Here is a 14,567-nt window from a genome sequence, read left to right as displayed (position 1 = left end):
TACAAAACAAACAGCGATATGACCAAGACGAGACAATCTCCGGAGTAACTTGCTGCAGGATATTGCTTCCGGGAGATGCTTACGGCACTCGATTAGCTTCCGATAGCTACCCTCTCGGATCGAAAAGTGAGGACCGCTCGGTTCACTTTCACAACTTCTTTGCAAATGATGACATTCCCCACTACAAACAGCTTTGTTCAATCCGCGTCAGTCGCTGATACCCTGGCTGCAGAAGCCAAGATACAGCTACGGTCTCTTCTGCAACGATGGGTCCGAGGTATGTGTTGATTGAAAGCAAAAAGTCCGAGCCCGAGACCGGTTTGTTTACCATATCTTGCCTCATACCCCATCCTTCGGCTCTTTGACCGCGACAGGATTATGCCTCGTGCAGAGCGAGATGCAGCTACTCTCGAGAGTGTTCGGCTATTCAACGAAGAAACTAGACTCCTTGATATGATGTAATTCGGATCATCAGCTTGATCATCAGACGAAAGCTTTCTGGTATGCTGAAACGTATAAACCATCTCCTTCCGCCTCGACAGTGTTGAATGGATCTCGGAAGAGGAACTCGGAGAGAAAACGGCAGAAGATCATCAAAAGGTGCTCGTCGCATTACGGCAGAAGATACGAGGTAGAAGCTGGATGTTAGATCAAGAGGATATCATGGACGAGCTGATCGAGGTGAGTCTTAGCGATGTTCACAGGTGAATCGGGTCGTTTCTAGGGCTGATGGATCTTTGGACGGATGGTCAATAGCAATGCTATCTGGAGACAATGGCTTTAGAGTATCCGGAACAAGTAGAAAGCCTCAGGGAAAGCCTCAGGGAAAGCTGGCAAGACAGACCGCCACTCGATGGGCCTCCTTTTTTCGTGCATCGCACAACGGACGGCGGCCATATACAAGAACCGGATCCCGTACGCGCAGAGTCTCCTGAAAGCATGGATCATGAGGGATGGGAAGTTGACGAGCAGCACGAAGCGGGACAGGAGGATACAGCTTCACATGACTCGGAAGGTGTCGGGTCCGACCTACAAGCCGAACACGACGCTCATCAGAGGACCTTGAACGCTGGGAATATCGCTAGGGAGAGAAGGACCAGAACACTGAGGAGAAGTACGCATTGGCAGAGACGCTCACAAGAAAGAGAACAGATGATCAGGGCACCTGCTCTACCCGTTGCGTGGAGTGATGATGGCTCCAGTGATGCCGGCAGTGACGGACTCTCTTCCCCAGTACGTGGACCGCGAGGCACAGCTAGAACCGACCGGCTTGCGCGGGCTCCGCCAGCGATTGGTCTAACGGCGCAACAACAAGCAGCGGCTCTGCTCGACCGGGCGGGAATTGTCGGGCGGAGTACACAACCTGCTAGCGTTGCTCCCCCGCCCCAGCCCAGGCTAGGTGCACATGTCGAACGAATACTAGCCATTCTAGAAGAAGATCCAACCGAGTCCTATCCTGTGGCGGGTCAAGAGCAATCTGGACCTACTGTCGCTCCTTCGCCTCCTCGACTTAGCTTCAGCGATTACGTGCGGCAAGAATTTGCAGGTCCCGTATGGGCGATTCCTCAGGTGATCGACTCGCTAACTCCGCAAGAACGGACTGATCTGATCACCCGAATGGACGAGGAGTTCCCAACCGTGTTCGGGCCTATCGCATGGGGACCTTCAGACGAAATTCCTGCAGCTGTCAGGACGGCGCTCTTAGCGCGATTAGGGTTAGTTGAACCGCCTCCTGCCCAGCAGCAAGATACCGTACGCGTAGGGTTCCATCCGGGACTTCAAGACGCTGCTCTTGCTAGGCCATCTCAGCATCCGGCTTTCACTCGAGATCGCCGAGCTCCGCGCGACGATCCGTTCGGGTTACGTGCGTCGAGGTACAGCTCGAACAGAACGCGACAATATATCAGCACTTGGGATGATTTTAGTTACACACCGTATGCCCGGCGTGTCATTAGGTCGAGGGACCAGCTGTCTAGACATTCGGTGGCAAGCGAGATGGTTTTCCGGATGAGCGCTGCGGCGACCCGCTTCGATGATGCGTTGGGGCAAGTTTTAGGGGGAATGGATCAAATGGCGGATGCTGGGTCGGATCGAGTCGTCGAGATGACAGCAGGTCGCACGGAGACTTCGGGACAACGAGAGTTGAGGCAGGCCATCAAACCTTCGGTGGGTCAGGTGGATAGTATGCAACAGCGAGCAGAGGAATTTGCAAGGGCAGCAGGACGAGCAAGACAATCAGATCGAGATGTGCAAGAACAAAAACTAGATGACCGATGTTCGGAAAGGGTAGAAGCGGTTGCTGACGCGAGCGAGGAAACAACACTCATTCGAGCTGGACCAAGAGAGGATATCGAGAAAGGTCTTGCCAGCACGGCAGAGTGTGAAGCTGAGATCATGGCCGGGCTTTCGGGTTCGACGTCGAGTCCTACACAGGCCTCGCTTGACACGGCTACTGTCAAAACAAGCGCCACCGATCTGACTGGCCTGTCTGCCGCATCAAGGCCGTCGCCGCCCAAGATGGAGTCTGTAATATACGACGCCCCAGACCGGAGATATCCGCCCATGGCTGCTCGCAGTCTTAATGACCATCCGATGTCTTTCTCGGCCGCCATGGGGGGGATCCAAACCTGTCTCTTCGACGCTCTAGGCCGAGCTAACAAGCATGCCACCGAGGTGGCACTCAGCATCTCATCTGAGGCATACTTCTGGTGTCTGGGCGGAGGGGATTCGGACTGCGAGGCAACTCAAACGTGCATAGAGACAGTCGTCGTACAGAAAGCTCATCGGGCCTTTACAGCGGATCGTGAAGACATGATGAAGACGTTCTTGTTGGCGCTGAAGAACGACTTTGCCGCGTTTCAAGCGATTCTCCGGGAGACGAACCAAACGTTCGGCATGAATTGGGACACCTTTGGAGCATCTTCGTGGAGCAATCATTCGGGGTCTGTCTTCGATGAAGCGGCCCGTGACGCCCGCGATGACAAGCACGGATACGAGGTCGATCCCCTGCCCGTTCCTCGTGGCGAAAAGGCTCACCTGCGGATCGATACCGATCTCATTTGCGCAAAGCTGAGAGCATACATCGACAACGTCTGTGCGCATTTCTGCTGCGACGAGTACAACGATTATGTCTCCAGCCTGGAAGACGCATACCTCGATGGATTGCAGAGGTCAACGTTTGGCATGAAAGCCGCACACCTCGTCCGGATGCAGATGGCCACTAGTGTCAATATTGCTTTCGTCGCACATGCGGAGTACGTCGCACAACAAACAAGAGAGATGAATCGACACGGAGAAGAAATCGGAGAAGACCTTGTGCAACAAGCAACCAGATTGATGGAGTCGACTGCGGGCAGCGGAGATCAGGTCAGAGATCTGCGGCGGTCGGCAGATCGATTGCTACGTAACGACATTCAATGAATAGATGACGGAAACGGACATTTCGATACCAGCGGGAAATACAACGATGGATACCCTAGATCACGACCGTATTGTAGCAACGTAGCATTTCGATTGAACTGTTTCGAGCGGCTTTTTTTAGCAGAAAGCCAGATCCATAATTTTTAGAATCACATGTTCAGGCGTATGATTAGTAATAATACCCTGGCTTTTGATTAGTGGTACTCAGTAGTAATTCAGTAACTTATCCTGTCCCGCTTACCCGAACAGGTTGTGACATATGTTGCAGCTCTTGCAATCATCTCAAGCTAACCCAAAGACACCAGAACTCGACACCCATCTTCATTAGGTACCAGCTACTTGGTGTCATACATCATGTTGCCATCACAGCCACATTCCCTGTTCGTCCGGGATCGCACTCAGGCCAGCGATCCGGCGGGAACTTCGATCGATCACCTACGAGGCGAAATGCAGTTCCTCCGTGAGAGCAAGGAATACAGGCTCGCCATAGAGAAGGAGCTCGAAGTCTGGATGGACTTGTTAATGGAGTCGGACGCAGTCGATAGAGCCGTGCTCAAGCGCTCAGTGAGCCATATCAGGATGAGAATACACACGCGGTACTTGCACTGATTCGCTCGGTTGTAGAGTCTTTATTTTACTCCTTACGACTATGAACAGGTCGAGCACGAACGTCACTTATCATCATTGTGCTCGTATCCTCTCTGCTGCTCATCTTCGAAACGACCCTACACTGCTCAGAGTCACTATACCTTCCGCACGACCGGGGTCGTATCCTCATCACGGACATCACGGAACCGCGATCTGATACAGCAAGAGGAGGGAAATAAAGATGACGGCTTTTGCTGTAAAGATTGCCTCATCCGAAGCCGATGGTTCGGGCGGCGGCTTCGAGACGAAGCTATCTGGACTCGCGACGAAGTCGGCCCCGGAGACTACGGAAGATATAAAAGCAAGGCTAGGGGGGATCCACAGCTGGAGGGACGTCGGATCGAGCTAGAGGTGGAATTACTGGAGGAAATGGAGGACCGCGGGGAAGTGTTACTGCAAGACGGCCACATCTACATGCAAGGCTCTTTCCCTGCGGGTGGGCCCAGTGCTGTACGATCAGCTGTTCCAGCTATGCTGGTACCCTCGGTCGAAGGTGCAAAGGTCAAGCCAGAGTTACCCCTAAATGGACTGGTCAAAATGGGCTTAGTAGCAGAGACGCGGGAACACCCTTCACGGTTCGAGGATCAGTTGAATGCCACGCTGGCTGGACTTCAAATCGTCGAGCGTGTTCCTAATGGAACCGCTAAACCTCCTTCGGAGGGCAAAAACTTGACCGGAACATCCAACTCGGAAAGCCAGTCCTACAAAAAGATGGAACCCAAGTCAGTCAAAGAGCTGCTTCCCCAGTCTCAGCAAGGAAATGCCCTCTCTTCGACAGTAGAGTATGAAGAACAGGAAGAGGATGAAGAGGAGGATGAGGAAGTGAAGATGGCATTCGAGGCGGCTTATGCCGCTCGGGAGATGCTGCGGAACGGAGATTTCGAGTAGTGGAGGCCCAGTTGCACTGGCACATCGCGCTAGGTCTACACATGTCAACTAATCGCTATCTGGGAGGCCATACGCCTATGATCTATCGACAAGTGTGTTCTAGATGGTATAGCATTCTCCATGAAACTCCATTCCACCCGCTTTGACTTTGTCGCTTAGACTCATGCTTGCAACCGTATTCCGAGTTTCCTGGACGAGACTCTCCGGTCCGCATGCGATCACCGCTAGGCCACCTCGACTCCGAGTCCTGATACGCGCCAACTCGTCTCCAGATGCTGTTGAAGAAGGAGGCGGGCTCTCCGTTGTATCCAGGACGAGCTGACGGATGCATGGACGACCCGTCGCAAGAGAAGCGAATGTCGAAAGGCTGCTCGACAGACCGGAAATCGAGGATCTGGGACCGGTCAGGTAGATCGAGACTTCCAGCTTCAGTCTGCCGGACTCGCATCCACGCTCATGCAGGTCTACCAATACGGGAGCTAGAGCATGAACGATTTCTATGGCAAAGCCGATTCGTGAATGACGTTAGTGTGATGCTTGGGCTTCAAATGCCCAGGGTTGCACTCACGGAGGTCTCGGACGACCCAGACGGCATGTATCCACTCGAGTCTCCCTTCGTGCCCACCTTCTTGGACCTGTCTCAAGCTCTCCTCGATACAACCCAAGGCGAATGTAATCCCGCTACCTCCAGCGACGAGGAGGACATTCTGATATCCTGCCAGGTCCAGCTTCAAACCGCCATAAGGTCCGTCGATGAGGATCTGAACAGGAATACAATCGAAATCGTCCGTGCCAGTCGGCAAGCCGGTCTGCTCCCCCTGATTCTTCTCATCATCCGTTTCCACCGAATGCTTCGCGAGCTTGTTGATTCGTCCAGTCCAGCCACCTGCGACTTTGGCATAAAGCGTGATCCCCCTTCCGGTGCTCGAAGGAGAACCTGAGTTTGTGATGGTCAATGGATGGCTTTCGGTAATGACCCCTTTCGATAGAATACGGATTTTGATATGTTGCGCAGGTAGCCATCCGTCGTCGCAATCCGGAATATGGATCTGTGATGAGCCAACGTCAGCGTCAACCGGGTAATTAGAATCAGGACCGGGATATGCACCATGGTCAGATCATCGCTCAGAGCTACCAGGAAGCCGTCTTTGAACTTGTACTTGCAGATCCGAAGCGATATGCTATACCCCGAAGTCAGCATGCTTATGGAGCGTTTAGCAAGCCAAACAAGTGTGACTCACTCGAAAGCATACAAGGCGATGGGCGCCCAAATCCAAGGTCGGCTATATGGCGTGTGATAGGACACCGCCGCAAACAATCCGACGAACGCTAGTATACTATGATATCCACTTCTCAGCTCGCTTCAATCCCGTTTGCGCTTCGGTGAAAGACTTACTGTGTATACCAGAAGAGCTGGTACCATCTCCTCCTTACCGGCCTGATACTCGTTCCCGCCAACACGGACAACAGAATCCAAGAAGCAATCCCTCTCAACACCTTGTCGCCCTTCAAAGTCTCGGATCCCCCTTCCGCCCGGGTATAGAAGACGATCCACTGGAATCCGTGCACCGTTGCGCTTAGCCAGATAAGCCTACCCACCCACCTGTGTGCCCAGTTGAGCGAGAGGTATGATGACCCAAGGAGGAGGGAGAGGGGGTTGTTTTTAGTTGCAAGGAGGAAGAGCGGGGTGAGCATCGACAGCGCGACGAAACCTGCATTACCGGGGACGATGAAGGGTGTTAGATCTGTCCGGTGATAGGACATCAAGGCATTGCTATCACCTAGACAAACCCACCTGGTCGATTAGCATTGCTTTTCAGTTCGGCGTCCTTGAAGATGCAGACCAAAACCAAAACGATGTACCCGGCGAGCAGGCAGAGTTGTCCAATCGTGAGCGCGAGGTACTTCTTTCGCTCAATACGCTCATCATTCTCATAGGACGCTTCGTCTGTTCTTCCGCGGTGACTGTTCCGTCCGAACTTGGCGATCGGGATATGCACCGAAAAGACCGTCTGCAACAACGGCTTTGTGTATCGTAGACCCCTGACGATCAGAGCGCCTTCGAGCGGGCTGGCACTGTGACGACTTTCTTGAGATCGTTGATGAGCGAATTCAGCAGGTGGCACATCTCGCGCATCTGCGCGCTTTTCGCCACCTTGAGATTTCGGATCCGAAGCAAACTCGTATCGCCCTCGCCCGGACGTCGACTCCCGGATGACCCAGCCTTTCGACCACCTTCCACTCTGAGCCGAGCGGTAGATATAGGGGATCGAGCTGGCTATGAATACGGAGGTGACTCCGAGCCAAGCCCATGTGTAATACCTCTGCCACTGCGGGTCGATGGCATATGAGCTAAGGGAAAGTCCGAAAGGGCGGAGGCTTGTTTCAGCACGACGCGAGACAAAGGTGAGAGGGCTGGGAAAGCTCACTCGTAGACTTGGAACTGTGTCGGTACAGCGAACGGTGAGTCTGCCATTTTGAATTGCAACGTCTGACGACGTGATGGCAAGGGGCAAGACGTGGAGGTGAACCTCTATATATATATACTGTAACCTGCGTCGTAGACTTGAGCTTGGATTTGAGCTGTTTATTCGATTCGTCGAAACCCTCGACGGAGGCTATTGTTATTGGTCAGAGGTGCAAGAGGTGGATCTTGCCAAACCGATACGCAGTCAAAGGCATCGGCACCCATCCTTTCGTAGGGACCAGGTGGGGTATTTTGGGATTCACTTAGATGCGCATGCTAAACGATGCAGCGATATACTTGATATACATACGATCGGACGAACTTTTAAGTATCATTCACGCCGCCAACATTCTGCAACACTACGATATTGGTTATACAATTATACTCGATACTAGCAATATCCGACCGTTACCATGACATCACACGCTGGCCACGACATGAGCGGGATGGACGGTACCTCTACCGGTTCCACCATGCACATGGGAATGTGAGCTCGATTTTGCCTTTGAAGAGCTTCCTCTTTCTCAACCCTTTCTCAACCTGAACCACCTCCCCTTGCACGATCACAGGAAGATGTACTTTCACGCTACAATCCCGTCAACAGACGCCGTCTGGTTCGCCTCTTGGGTTCCTAGTAGCGTAGGAGCGGTCATCGGGACGAGCATCGGTTTGTTCTTGCTCGGTACGGTGTCTAGGTTGTTGTTGGCCGTGCAAAGGGGTAGCGAGTGGGCTTGGAAAGAAACGTGAGCTCGAACGTCTTGAGCATCCTTTGAAAGTCTTGGACTGATCTGGATGGGTTTCATCTTCGCCGCATTCATCAGCACGTTGAAGCGAACCCGATCTCCCCCTTCTCACCTCGGCCTGCCAAATCAAGATACCTCTTCCTCGACCTCGTCGGAGCTCAACCCCGTCCATTTGCGATCTCGATCAGAAGAGAAAATTCAACCTGTAGACGATACCCCCTCTACCTTATCACTACGCCCACTCGATTACCCCCCTAATCTCACTCCAAGCGCCGGTACCGCTGTCGGCCATCTTTCAGACCTGCACCGACGAAAGCCCGTCACTCCACTTTCCGGGCTCGAAAAGATGTTCGACACGAGGTCCAAGGCGGGTGACCGGGACCGTTGGGCCGTCCCGTTCGTCTGGCAGAACGATATCCCCAGGGCCGGATTGGAGATGTTGATAAGCACCATTCATTATCTGCTGATGTAAGTCCCTATCTTCCCGCTTCGCTCATTGTTGTTCGGTGCACAAGGTCGAGAGGCTGATCGCAAGATCGTCATTCGCGCGGCTGTTGGGTACTGCGCTCAGGCTGGTAGTAATGACCTTCAACGTATGGTTCTGCGTATCAGTGGTGTTAGGGATCGGGTTCGGCGAGCTCTTGTTTGGTCGACACGGAAGGCGGCATTAGTAGCTAGAGGATCCGACACCGTTTCACCCAAAGTCATCGGGAATTTCGATCATGGCAACCGTGCTGTTCTTGCCTTGTATTCGGACCAAGTGCCGTTCTTCTAGGCAAGCGTTTCTGACGCCCAGAGCTGAACCGCTTAATTCACGTCGAATCACGACAGAATGACACACTGATACATCTCCTTCTCCCATTCCTGATCTCGCACGTCAAACCCGCGTCGGCTATCCCTCTCCTTGCCGATTCTGATCCGTCCCTCGCGAGGTGATCAAGCAGAGACGCTCCCCTCCCGCTTCTTCACGACAGGTTCCCAAGCCCTGATTTTAGGTGCCGTAGTCGAGTAGGTGATCGATCGACCCCGGGTTCCGGTGATGTTCTCGCAGTAGGGCTAAGATGCATGTAGGCGGGAGCAAGATACATCACAGTCAGCCGCCGATTCAGATACGACGGCTTCAAAGCACTAGGCCATAGGAGGGATAGAATATGGTTGAAGAGCAGGGACTTACGGCTTTCCAGTTGGGAGTGTACTTTTTCATAGCCTCATCGGTAGGGGCTTCCGTTCGGATGTGGTGTAACCAGGCGTGCCATTCACTATAGATATGTAACGTAGAAACGATTGAAGAGAGGTGTTAGTACCATGGTCTCCAGGCCTTGTTTCCCTCTGTGATCCGGGAGGAAGAGCGACAGGGGCGGAGGCATGATGCTTACGGAACGGCCTCTACGTAACATCAAGCCAGATTCGATGTCCAATCGGTTCCAGACGAATTAGCTGGCGTTAACTTGAGAGGCAAGGGAAAGAGCGAAGTGGAGGAGGGATATTGAAGGCTAGGAAGCTTACGACTGGCGTTAAAGTCATCCTGCCCAAGTCGAAATGGAGACCAAGCAATCAGATTCACGAACTCGAAGCAAATGGAAAAGCGAGACAAGGAGCTTCGGACTAACCTGGCTGTAATCGACCCATCGTTGACGACCTATATGATCGCGAACGCATCACGTTTCGATCCATTTAGAAGATGCGTGGAGTTGGCGAGAATGAGCGTCAGATCGCTGTACCCTGAGATCGGCTCAACATCAAGCTTCAATGTTTCGGACGCACCAGGGACTTCCTCGTAAGGGTTGTAGTTTTCGAAGTACTTGTTACCTAGGGAGTCGGTTCCTACTAGTCGACCGTGTTTGGCATCTCCGATGTACCTGTCCATGTGAATCCAGGGTGGACCGATAGAATGGCGACGAGTTCAAAGTAAGACGATGAGTTCCAGGGGTAGACCGGAGAATAGGTGCAGCAGGTATAGTCCCGATGATCAGCCTCGAGCCGTAGCTAGTCCTGGTCTCGTATTGATAGACCCCGTATACGTACTGCATGTTCCTCCACCATTGCTTAATCCCTCCCTGTCGGATGTTCTTGAGTACACGCAAGATGCTGACCATATTGATGACGGGTCTGCGAGATCTATCTATCGAGTATGGGACGACGCAAGCCTTGCAGGTGGGAGAAACATTAGCATGTTGCATGTTGAGCATTACGACCTGTTCTATTGGAGGCAAGCATAGGGTCGAGGGCTAGGTCGTAAGTTACATCCAATTCGTGAGTGGTGAAGAGGAATCCGCGGTGCACACTTGCATGTCGCACGCGAGATGCTCTCACCTGGGTCATATCCATAACCATAACCAGCGCTGTTGTTATTGTGGGACTGACCATCGTCATCATTCGATCAGTACAGGTGACACCTTTATCACAGGTTGCATATACAGTAGCATCGCTGAACGAACGACTCGGGAAGACGCAGGATACTTTCTCCCAAAGCTCCTTACCGTGCAACCTCCAACGGGACTAGATTTCGAGCTTCATCAACCGCAACCCAAAAACCAAAAAGCTACGCATCAAAATCACACATCTGAGACTATGAGCGGATTCCTCGAACATGGTCGTACAGCTTCAGGCTCGCCCATGGCTTCCCGTGGGAGGGGAAGAAAGCAGGCGAAGAAGGGTGTCCAATTGACGCTCATGGTCGTCGGTGAGTCGGCGAGAGCCTCATCATTCGGAGTGTTCGCGCGACATTCCATCCCGAGTACGATCTACAGCAACGACCTCGTGCTGACCCGTCCTTTGCCTACCTGAAATTTCCTGGCTATACAATGATACAGGCGCTTCGGGAACCGGGCGTACGACTTTCGTCAACACCCTCTGCGAATCCGAGGTCTTGCCGCACACCATCGATCAGACCCCGGAAGAGGCTCATATCGAGACGGGCATCCAGATCAAGCCCATTCAAGTCGGTCGGTATCATCCCCATTTCCAGTCCTTTCTGTTGAGAAGTATCGTTGGAAGCATTGTGAAGCTCAAACAGGATATGTCTTCTATTCACAGAGCTCGAAGAGGATGGAGTCAGGATCGCCATGACCTTGATCGACACCAAAGGATTCGGGGACAACATTGACAACGAATACTGGTAAGCCCCCTTCTCCTTGCGTTGTATCGCTGATCGAAAGTATCAGTATACCTAAATCATATCACTTTGCTTATCTCGTCGATTCCCGCAGCTTTCAAGAAATCCTGTCTTACCTCGAATTGCAATACGACCATATCCTCGCCGAAGAATCCCGGATCCGAAGGAACCCTCGATTCAAGGATCAACGTGTGCACGCCTTGTTGTACTTTATCCCTCCTACCGGACATGCGTGAGTCTTTATACAGCCCAGCTTGGCTCAACGGTGGTGTCGTGTAGGCGAATGCAAATGCTAATGTTGTCTCGGTGAATTAGGTTGAGGGAGATGGACATTGAGCTTATGAAGAGGCTCGCACCCAGGGTTAACGTCATCCCGGTTATTGGGAAATCCGACACGTTGACCCCGAAAGAGTTGCGAGAGTTCAAAAAGAGGGTGAGTCGGCGAGAAGGCATCTGAGAGGTCAAGTCTGTTAGCTCATCTAGAGGGCTTGTGGTTGTCAGATCATGGAGGATATCGAGTACTACAGTATTCCTGTTTACAACTTCCCTTATGACGTCGAAGAGGATGACGAGGATACCATACTTGACAACAGCGAGTTGCGAGTGAGTCGAAATTCAACGTAGTCTGCCAGACCTCTTCAACCCCTGCTGACCGTCGTCACTCTGCCCTGTTTCCGCTAGGCCCTACTTCCGTTCGCCATCGTCGGATCAGAGGAAAAGTTCATGATCAACGGCGAGAATGTCCGCGGCCGTCGTTACCCCTGGGGTATCGTCGAGGTTGAGAACCCGGACCACAGCGATTTCGCCAGGTTGAGGCAGGCGTTGTTGATGACCCACTTGACCGATCTCAAGGAGATTACTCACGATTTCCTGTGAGTAGCATGCTCTCTAGGCTGTTGCAGCGGTATCACCAAGAAACTGATGTGCATATGGGTATCGTTATCAGGTATGAGAACTACCGTACTGAAAAGCTCTCTCGAGCCGTCGGGAGCGAACCGTAAGTCGTGCATGGCGTTGCAGAGCCTAGACCATGTCCGGACCATCGACTCATGTTACGATCCTCGCTCGACACAGGAGCTCGAGCGTCGCCCCGGCCGACATGGCTCAGCAGTCGGCCTTGCTGAAAGAGGACCAACTGAGGAGGGAAGAAGAAAAGCTCAAAGAAATCGAACTCAGGGTGCAGAGGGAGATTTTGCAGCGCAAGCAGGAACTGAGTGAGTTCTTGCGGATGCACCATGAATGTCGTGTGTGGAAACTGAGACGTTATGGTTGTCATCGATAGTGGCCAAGGAGGACAGTCTGAAGGCTCTCGAAGCCAGGCTCGGTGAGTATGGCGAGCTCGGCCGTCACCGGTCAACAGCTTTGATCGAAACCTGACTATTCTTCATCTCCCCTTCAGCCGCTCAACACACCGGAGGGACCTACGATCAGTAAACTGGCTCGATATCTGCAAGTCCTTTCTCTTCTGGGACTTTTTTCACGTCTTCACGTTACGACCATGGCGGATTCTCCTACGCCTCGACTTCTTCTTTCTCGGTCTCAAACTCGGGTTTTCTTGTCTCTCTATACCATCCCGCCCATGTAGCAGGACGTTCCGTTAGCTCACGTCTTACAGCTGGACGTGTCCATTGCGGTATCCTCGAGCTCTCTTCTCCATGATGACTATAACGATCGCTTTTTGCTGTGCCTTGGTCCGGATCACAAGACTGAAATTGTGAAGAGATCGCGCGACATGTAACGTTTTCATATTTGATCGCTCATCGTTGGGAGTGATTTCAAGCTTGATCTGAGCAAGCCGATCGTCGATGATCACCAAACCCAATTTGTGAATCGCTTGGGGAGATCGATGTATGCACGTATGGGTCGATCGTATCCAGGTGCGTAGATAGTCTACAAAGGGGTAAAGATGGAAGTATGGTATTGGTACAAGCAGCTTCTCCAGCGGTTGATCTATGCTCTGGCTTAGGCGGTCTTTTCCGCCGGCTTGGTACTGGGTCGTTTGTAGGGGATCTTCCATTTATGGTTGCCAGTCAGGACTCCTCCCTGTTCTCATCGCAAGGAAGAAGAGCCGGGGTTCGAGTTTAGTAATTGTAGACTTTCGGACATCTGAGCCACAACCGCGATGATTGCGGTTGACCGTGGTTTGGAGGGGGATGAGGTATCGGTGGGAAGAGACTGTCGGACGACCCACCTTTTCCAACAATTTCACAACAGTCTCTGAAGGTTGCGCTCCGTTCGCTAACCACCACTTGATTCGCTCCGTGTTCCAAACGATCTTTTTCTCCGGCTGAACTCCCGGTACTGGGCCGTTGGCAAAGAGCGCTTTCATCGTCATTGATTCTAAGGAGGGATTGAAGCTGGGGGCCGAGCGGGGCTCTAAGCGGGAGGAAGAGGTCGAGGACGAAGATGACGACGAGGCGGATGGAGTTGATGTGGTGATCGAGGTGCTTGGAATCCGAGGGATGGGGTCGTATTCCCCTAGTTTCTCGATAGGGAGAGCATCCCGCCGTCTTCGACCGTTGATGGCGACCTGAACAAGAGCGAGTATAGATCAACAAATCAATCATTTCGCGACATGGTCGTCCTTTGCAAGTGCTCACGATGTGGTAGAACGGCGTGTTCTTTTGACCGTGTCGAGCGAGTCTTATTCGGACCGTCATTTTGAAGCTTTCCCAATTCTGTTTCTGTTTCTATGTCTAATTCACGGTTGATGGGTTGGAGTAGCCGTCAAGATTGACATGTGTTGTTTAGGGATCGAGAGGTCGTCCAACCTTGTTCTGGGCAGCTGATCTCGCTGAGGTCGTCCGCGAAGGTTTGTCACGTGAAAGAAAGCGCTCCGAACGTTAACCCTCTACCTCTCTGGCAGGGTAACAAAAGAACTGATCGGGACGCGGTCGAGATCTTACGGGCGCGGTGGGAGAGCAGGCGCAGGAGCACAAGGAAGCAGATTTGCTTCCGGATCTGCGCGCGGCTTCTGCAGCATATTTGATGCGAATTTCCAAGTCAAAATTTGACCTTTAAACTGGCTTCAAAACACCTGAATTTGGGAGGATATTACACTAACCGACTAGTGTACCGGAACCTCCAAACAAAACGGATTTTGAAGAGGTTGTTACTAACAAGTTTGACTGCATCAGATACAGGTTGAAATACGCAAAATCACGTAATATTTGCTTCCGACGCGCGGATACGAAGTCCCCCTCCCTCTGGTGCCCTGAAATTTGCTTCCGGATCTTCGACCGCGTCCGTAAGATCTCGACCGCGTCCCGATCAGTTCTTGGGTAAC

General features: G+C 52.4%; 7 protein-coding genes across 7 annotated transcripts; 4 read left to right on the top strand and 3 right to left on the bottom strand.

Annotated features, from left to right (window-relative positions):
* Window positions 1-183: 183 nt before the first annotated feature.
* On the top strand, window positions 184-3,535 carry HD553DRAFT_316969 (uncharacterized protein). Its single transcript, XM_046180694.1, has 4 exons — window positions 184-277; window positions 375-458; window positions 543-681; window positions 757-3,535. The coding sequence occupies exons 1-4, from the start codon at window positions 267-269 to the stop codon at window positions 3,418-3,420; spliced, it is 2,898 nt and encodes a 965-aa protein (XP_046034054.1). The 5' UTR covers window positions 184-266; the 3' UTR covers window positions 3,421-3,535.
* A 62-nt stretch (window positions 3,536-3,597) lies between these two features.
* HD553DRAFT_113723 (uncharacterized protein) lies at window positions 3,598-5,092 on the top strand. Its single transcript, XM_046176438.1, has 2 exons — window positions 3,598-3,984; window positions 4,045-5,092. Exons 1-2 carry the CDS (start codon window positions 3,775-3,777, stop codon window positions 4,954-4,956), a joined length of 1,122 nt encoding a protein of 373 aa, XP_046034053.1. The 5' UTR covers window positions 3,598-3,774; the 3' UTR covers window positions 4,957-5,092.
* HD553DRAFT_361592 (putative ferric reductase transmembrane component) lies at window positions 4,877-7,411 on the bottom strand (the record flags this gene model as incomplete). Its single annotated transcript, XM_046183978.1, has 8 exons — window positions 4,877-5,453; window positions 5,525-6,005; window positions 6,065-6,137; window positions 6,198-6,293; window positions 6,353-6,668; window positions 6,752-7,045; window positions 7,112-7,308; window positions 7,386-7,411. Coding segments are annotated over 8 exons (1,881 nt in total), but the record flags the coding sequence as incomplete, so codon positions are not given.
* A 582-nt stretch (window positions 7,412-7,993) lies between these two features.
* On the top strand, window positions 7,994-8,837 carry HD553DRAFT_276253 (Ctr copper transporter; the record flags this gene model as incomplete). The annotated part of the gene is made up of 3 exons (XM_046177949.1): window positions 7,994-8,166; window positions 8,245-8,634; window positions 8,738-8,837. Coding segments are annotated over 3 exons (663 nt in total), but the record flags the coding sequence as incomplete, so codon positions are not given.
* A 265-nt stretch (window positions 8,838-9,102) lies between these two features.
* On the bottom strand, window positions 9,103-10,262 carry HD553DRAFT_276093 (NADH ubiquinone oxidoreductase subunit NDUFA12-domain-containing protein; the record flags this gene model as incomplete). Its single annotated transcript, XM_046177938.1, has 7 exons — window positions 9,103-9,222; window positions 9,341-9,425; window positions 9,543-9,552; window positions 9,673-9,691; window positions 9,777-9,805; window positions 9,931-10,025; window positions 10,192-10,262. The coding sequence occupies 7 exons, from the start codon at window positions 10,260-10,262 to the stop codon at window positions 9,103-9,105; spliced, it is 429 nt and encodes a 142-aa protein (XP_046034050.1).
* A 290-nt stretch (window positions 10,263-10,552) lies between these two features.
* On the top strand, window positions 10,553-13,000 carry HD553DRAFT_316953 (septin). Its single transcript, XM_046180693.1, has 11 exons — window positions 10,553-10,849; window positions 10,980-11,111; window positions 11,203-11,284; window positions 11,376-11,513; window positions 11,597-11,714; window positions 11,783-11,884; window positions 11,963-12,153; window positions 12,228-12,278; window positions 12,356-12,495; window positions 12,564-12,605; window positions 12,681-13,000. The coding sequence occupies exons 1-11, from the start codon at window positions 10,738-10,740 to the stop codon at window positions 12,713-12,715; spliced, it is 1,143 nt and encodes a 380-aa protein (XP_046034049.1). The 5' UTR covers window positions 10,553-10,737; the 3' UTR covers window positions 12,716-13,000.
* HD553DRAFT_316943 (ribosomal protein S16-domain-containing protein) lies at window positions 13,001-14,117 on the bottom strand. Its single transcript, XM_046180692.1, has 3 exons — window positions 13,882-14,117; window positions 13,473-13,811; window positions 13,001-13,324 (listed from the first exon to the last, which is right to left on the bottom strand). Exons 1-3 carry the CDS (start codon window positions 13,939-13,941, stop codon window positions 13,244-13,246), a joined length of 480 nt encoding a protein of 159 aa, XP_046034048.1. The 5' UTR covers window positions 13,942-14,117; the 3' UTR covers window positions 13,001-13,243.
* Between the last annotated feature and the right edge of the window lie 450 nt (window positions 14,118-14,567).

This window comes from Filobasidium floriforme, assembly GCF_021052385.1.
Source record: "Filobasidium floriforme strain CBS 6241 chromosome Unknown HD553scaffold_21, whole genome shotgun sequence".
Lineage (NCBI taxonomy): Eukaryota > Fungi > Basidiomycota > Tremellomycetes > Filobasidiales > Filobasidiaceae > Filobasidium > Filobasidium floriforme.
This window is presented reverse-complemented; position numbering and strand designations above follow the sequence as displayed.

Coding starts and splice junctions, on each gene's coding strand:
- HD553DRAFT_316969 (XM_046180694.1), top strand. Junction 459..542: donor ACTAGACTCCTTGATATGAT/GTAATTCGGATC, acceptor CCGCCTCGACAG/TGTTGAATGGATCTCGGAAG. Junction 682..756: donor TCATGGACGAGCTGATCGAG/GTGAGTCTTAGC, acceptor GATGGTCAATAG/CAATGCTATCTGGAGACAAT.
- HD553DRAFT_113723 (XM_046176438.1), top strand. CDS start 3,775: ATGTTGCCATCACAGCCACATTCCCTGTTCGTCCGGGATCGCACTCAG. Junction 3,985..4,044: donor GAGCCGTGCTCAAGCGCTCA/GTGAGCCATATC, acceptor GCTCGGTTGTAG/AGTCTTTATTTTACTCCTTA.
- HD553DRAFT_316953 (XM_046180693.1), top strand. CDS start 10,738: ATGAGCGGATTCCTCGAACATGGTCGTACAGCTTCAGGCTCGCCCATG. Junction 11,715..11,782: donor TGCGAGAGTTCAAAAAGAGG/GTGAGTCGGCGA, acceptor TGTGGTTGTCAG/ATCATGGAGGATATCGAGTA. Junction 12,154..12,227: donor GAGATTACTCACGATTTCCT/GTGAGTAGCATG, acceptor TATCGTTATCAG/GTATGAGAACTACCGTACTG.
- HD553DRAFT_316943 (XM_046180692.1), bottom strand. CDS start 13,941: ATGACGGTCCGAATAAGACTCGCTCGACACGGTCAAAAGAACACGCCG. Junction 13,812..13,881: donor ACACGCCGTTCTACCACATC/GTGAGCACTTGC, acceptor GCTCTTGTTCAG/GTCGCCATCAACGGTCGAAG. Junction 13,325..13,472: donor TTGTGAAATTGTTGGAAAAG/GTGGGTCGTCCG, acceptor CGATGAGAACAG/GGAGGAGTCCTGACTGGCAA.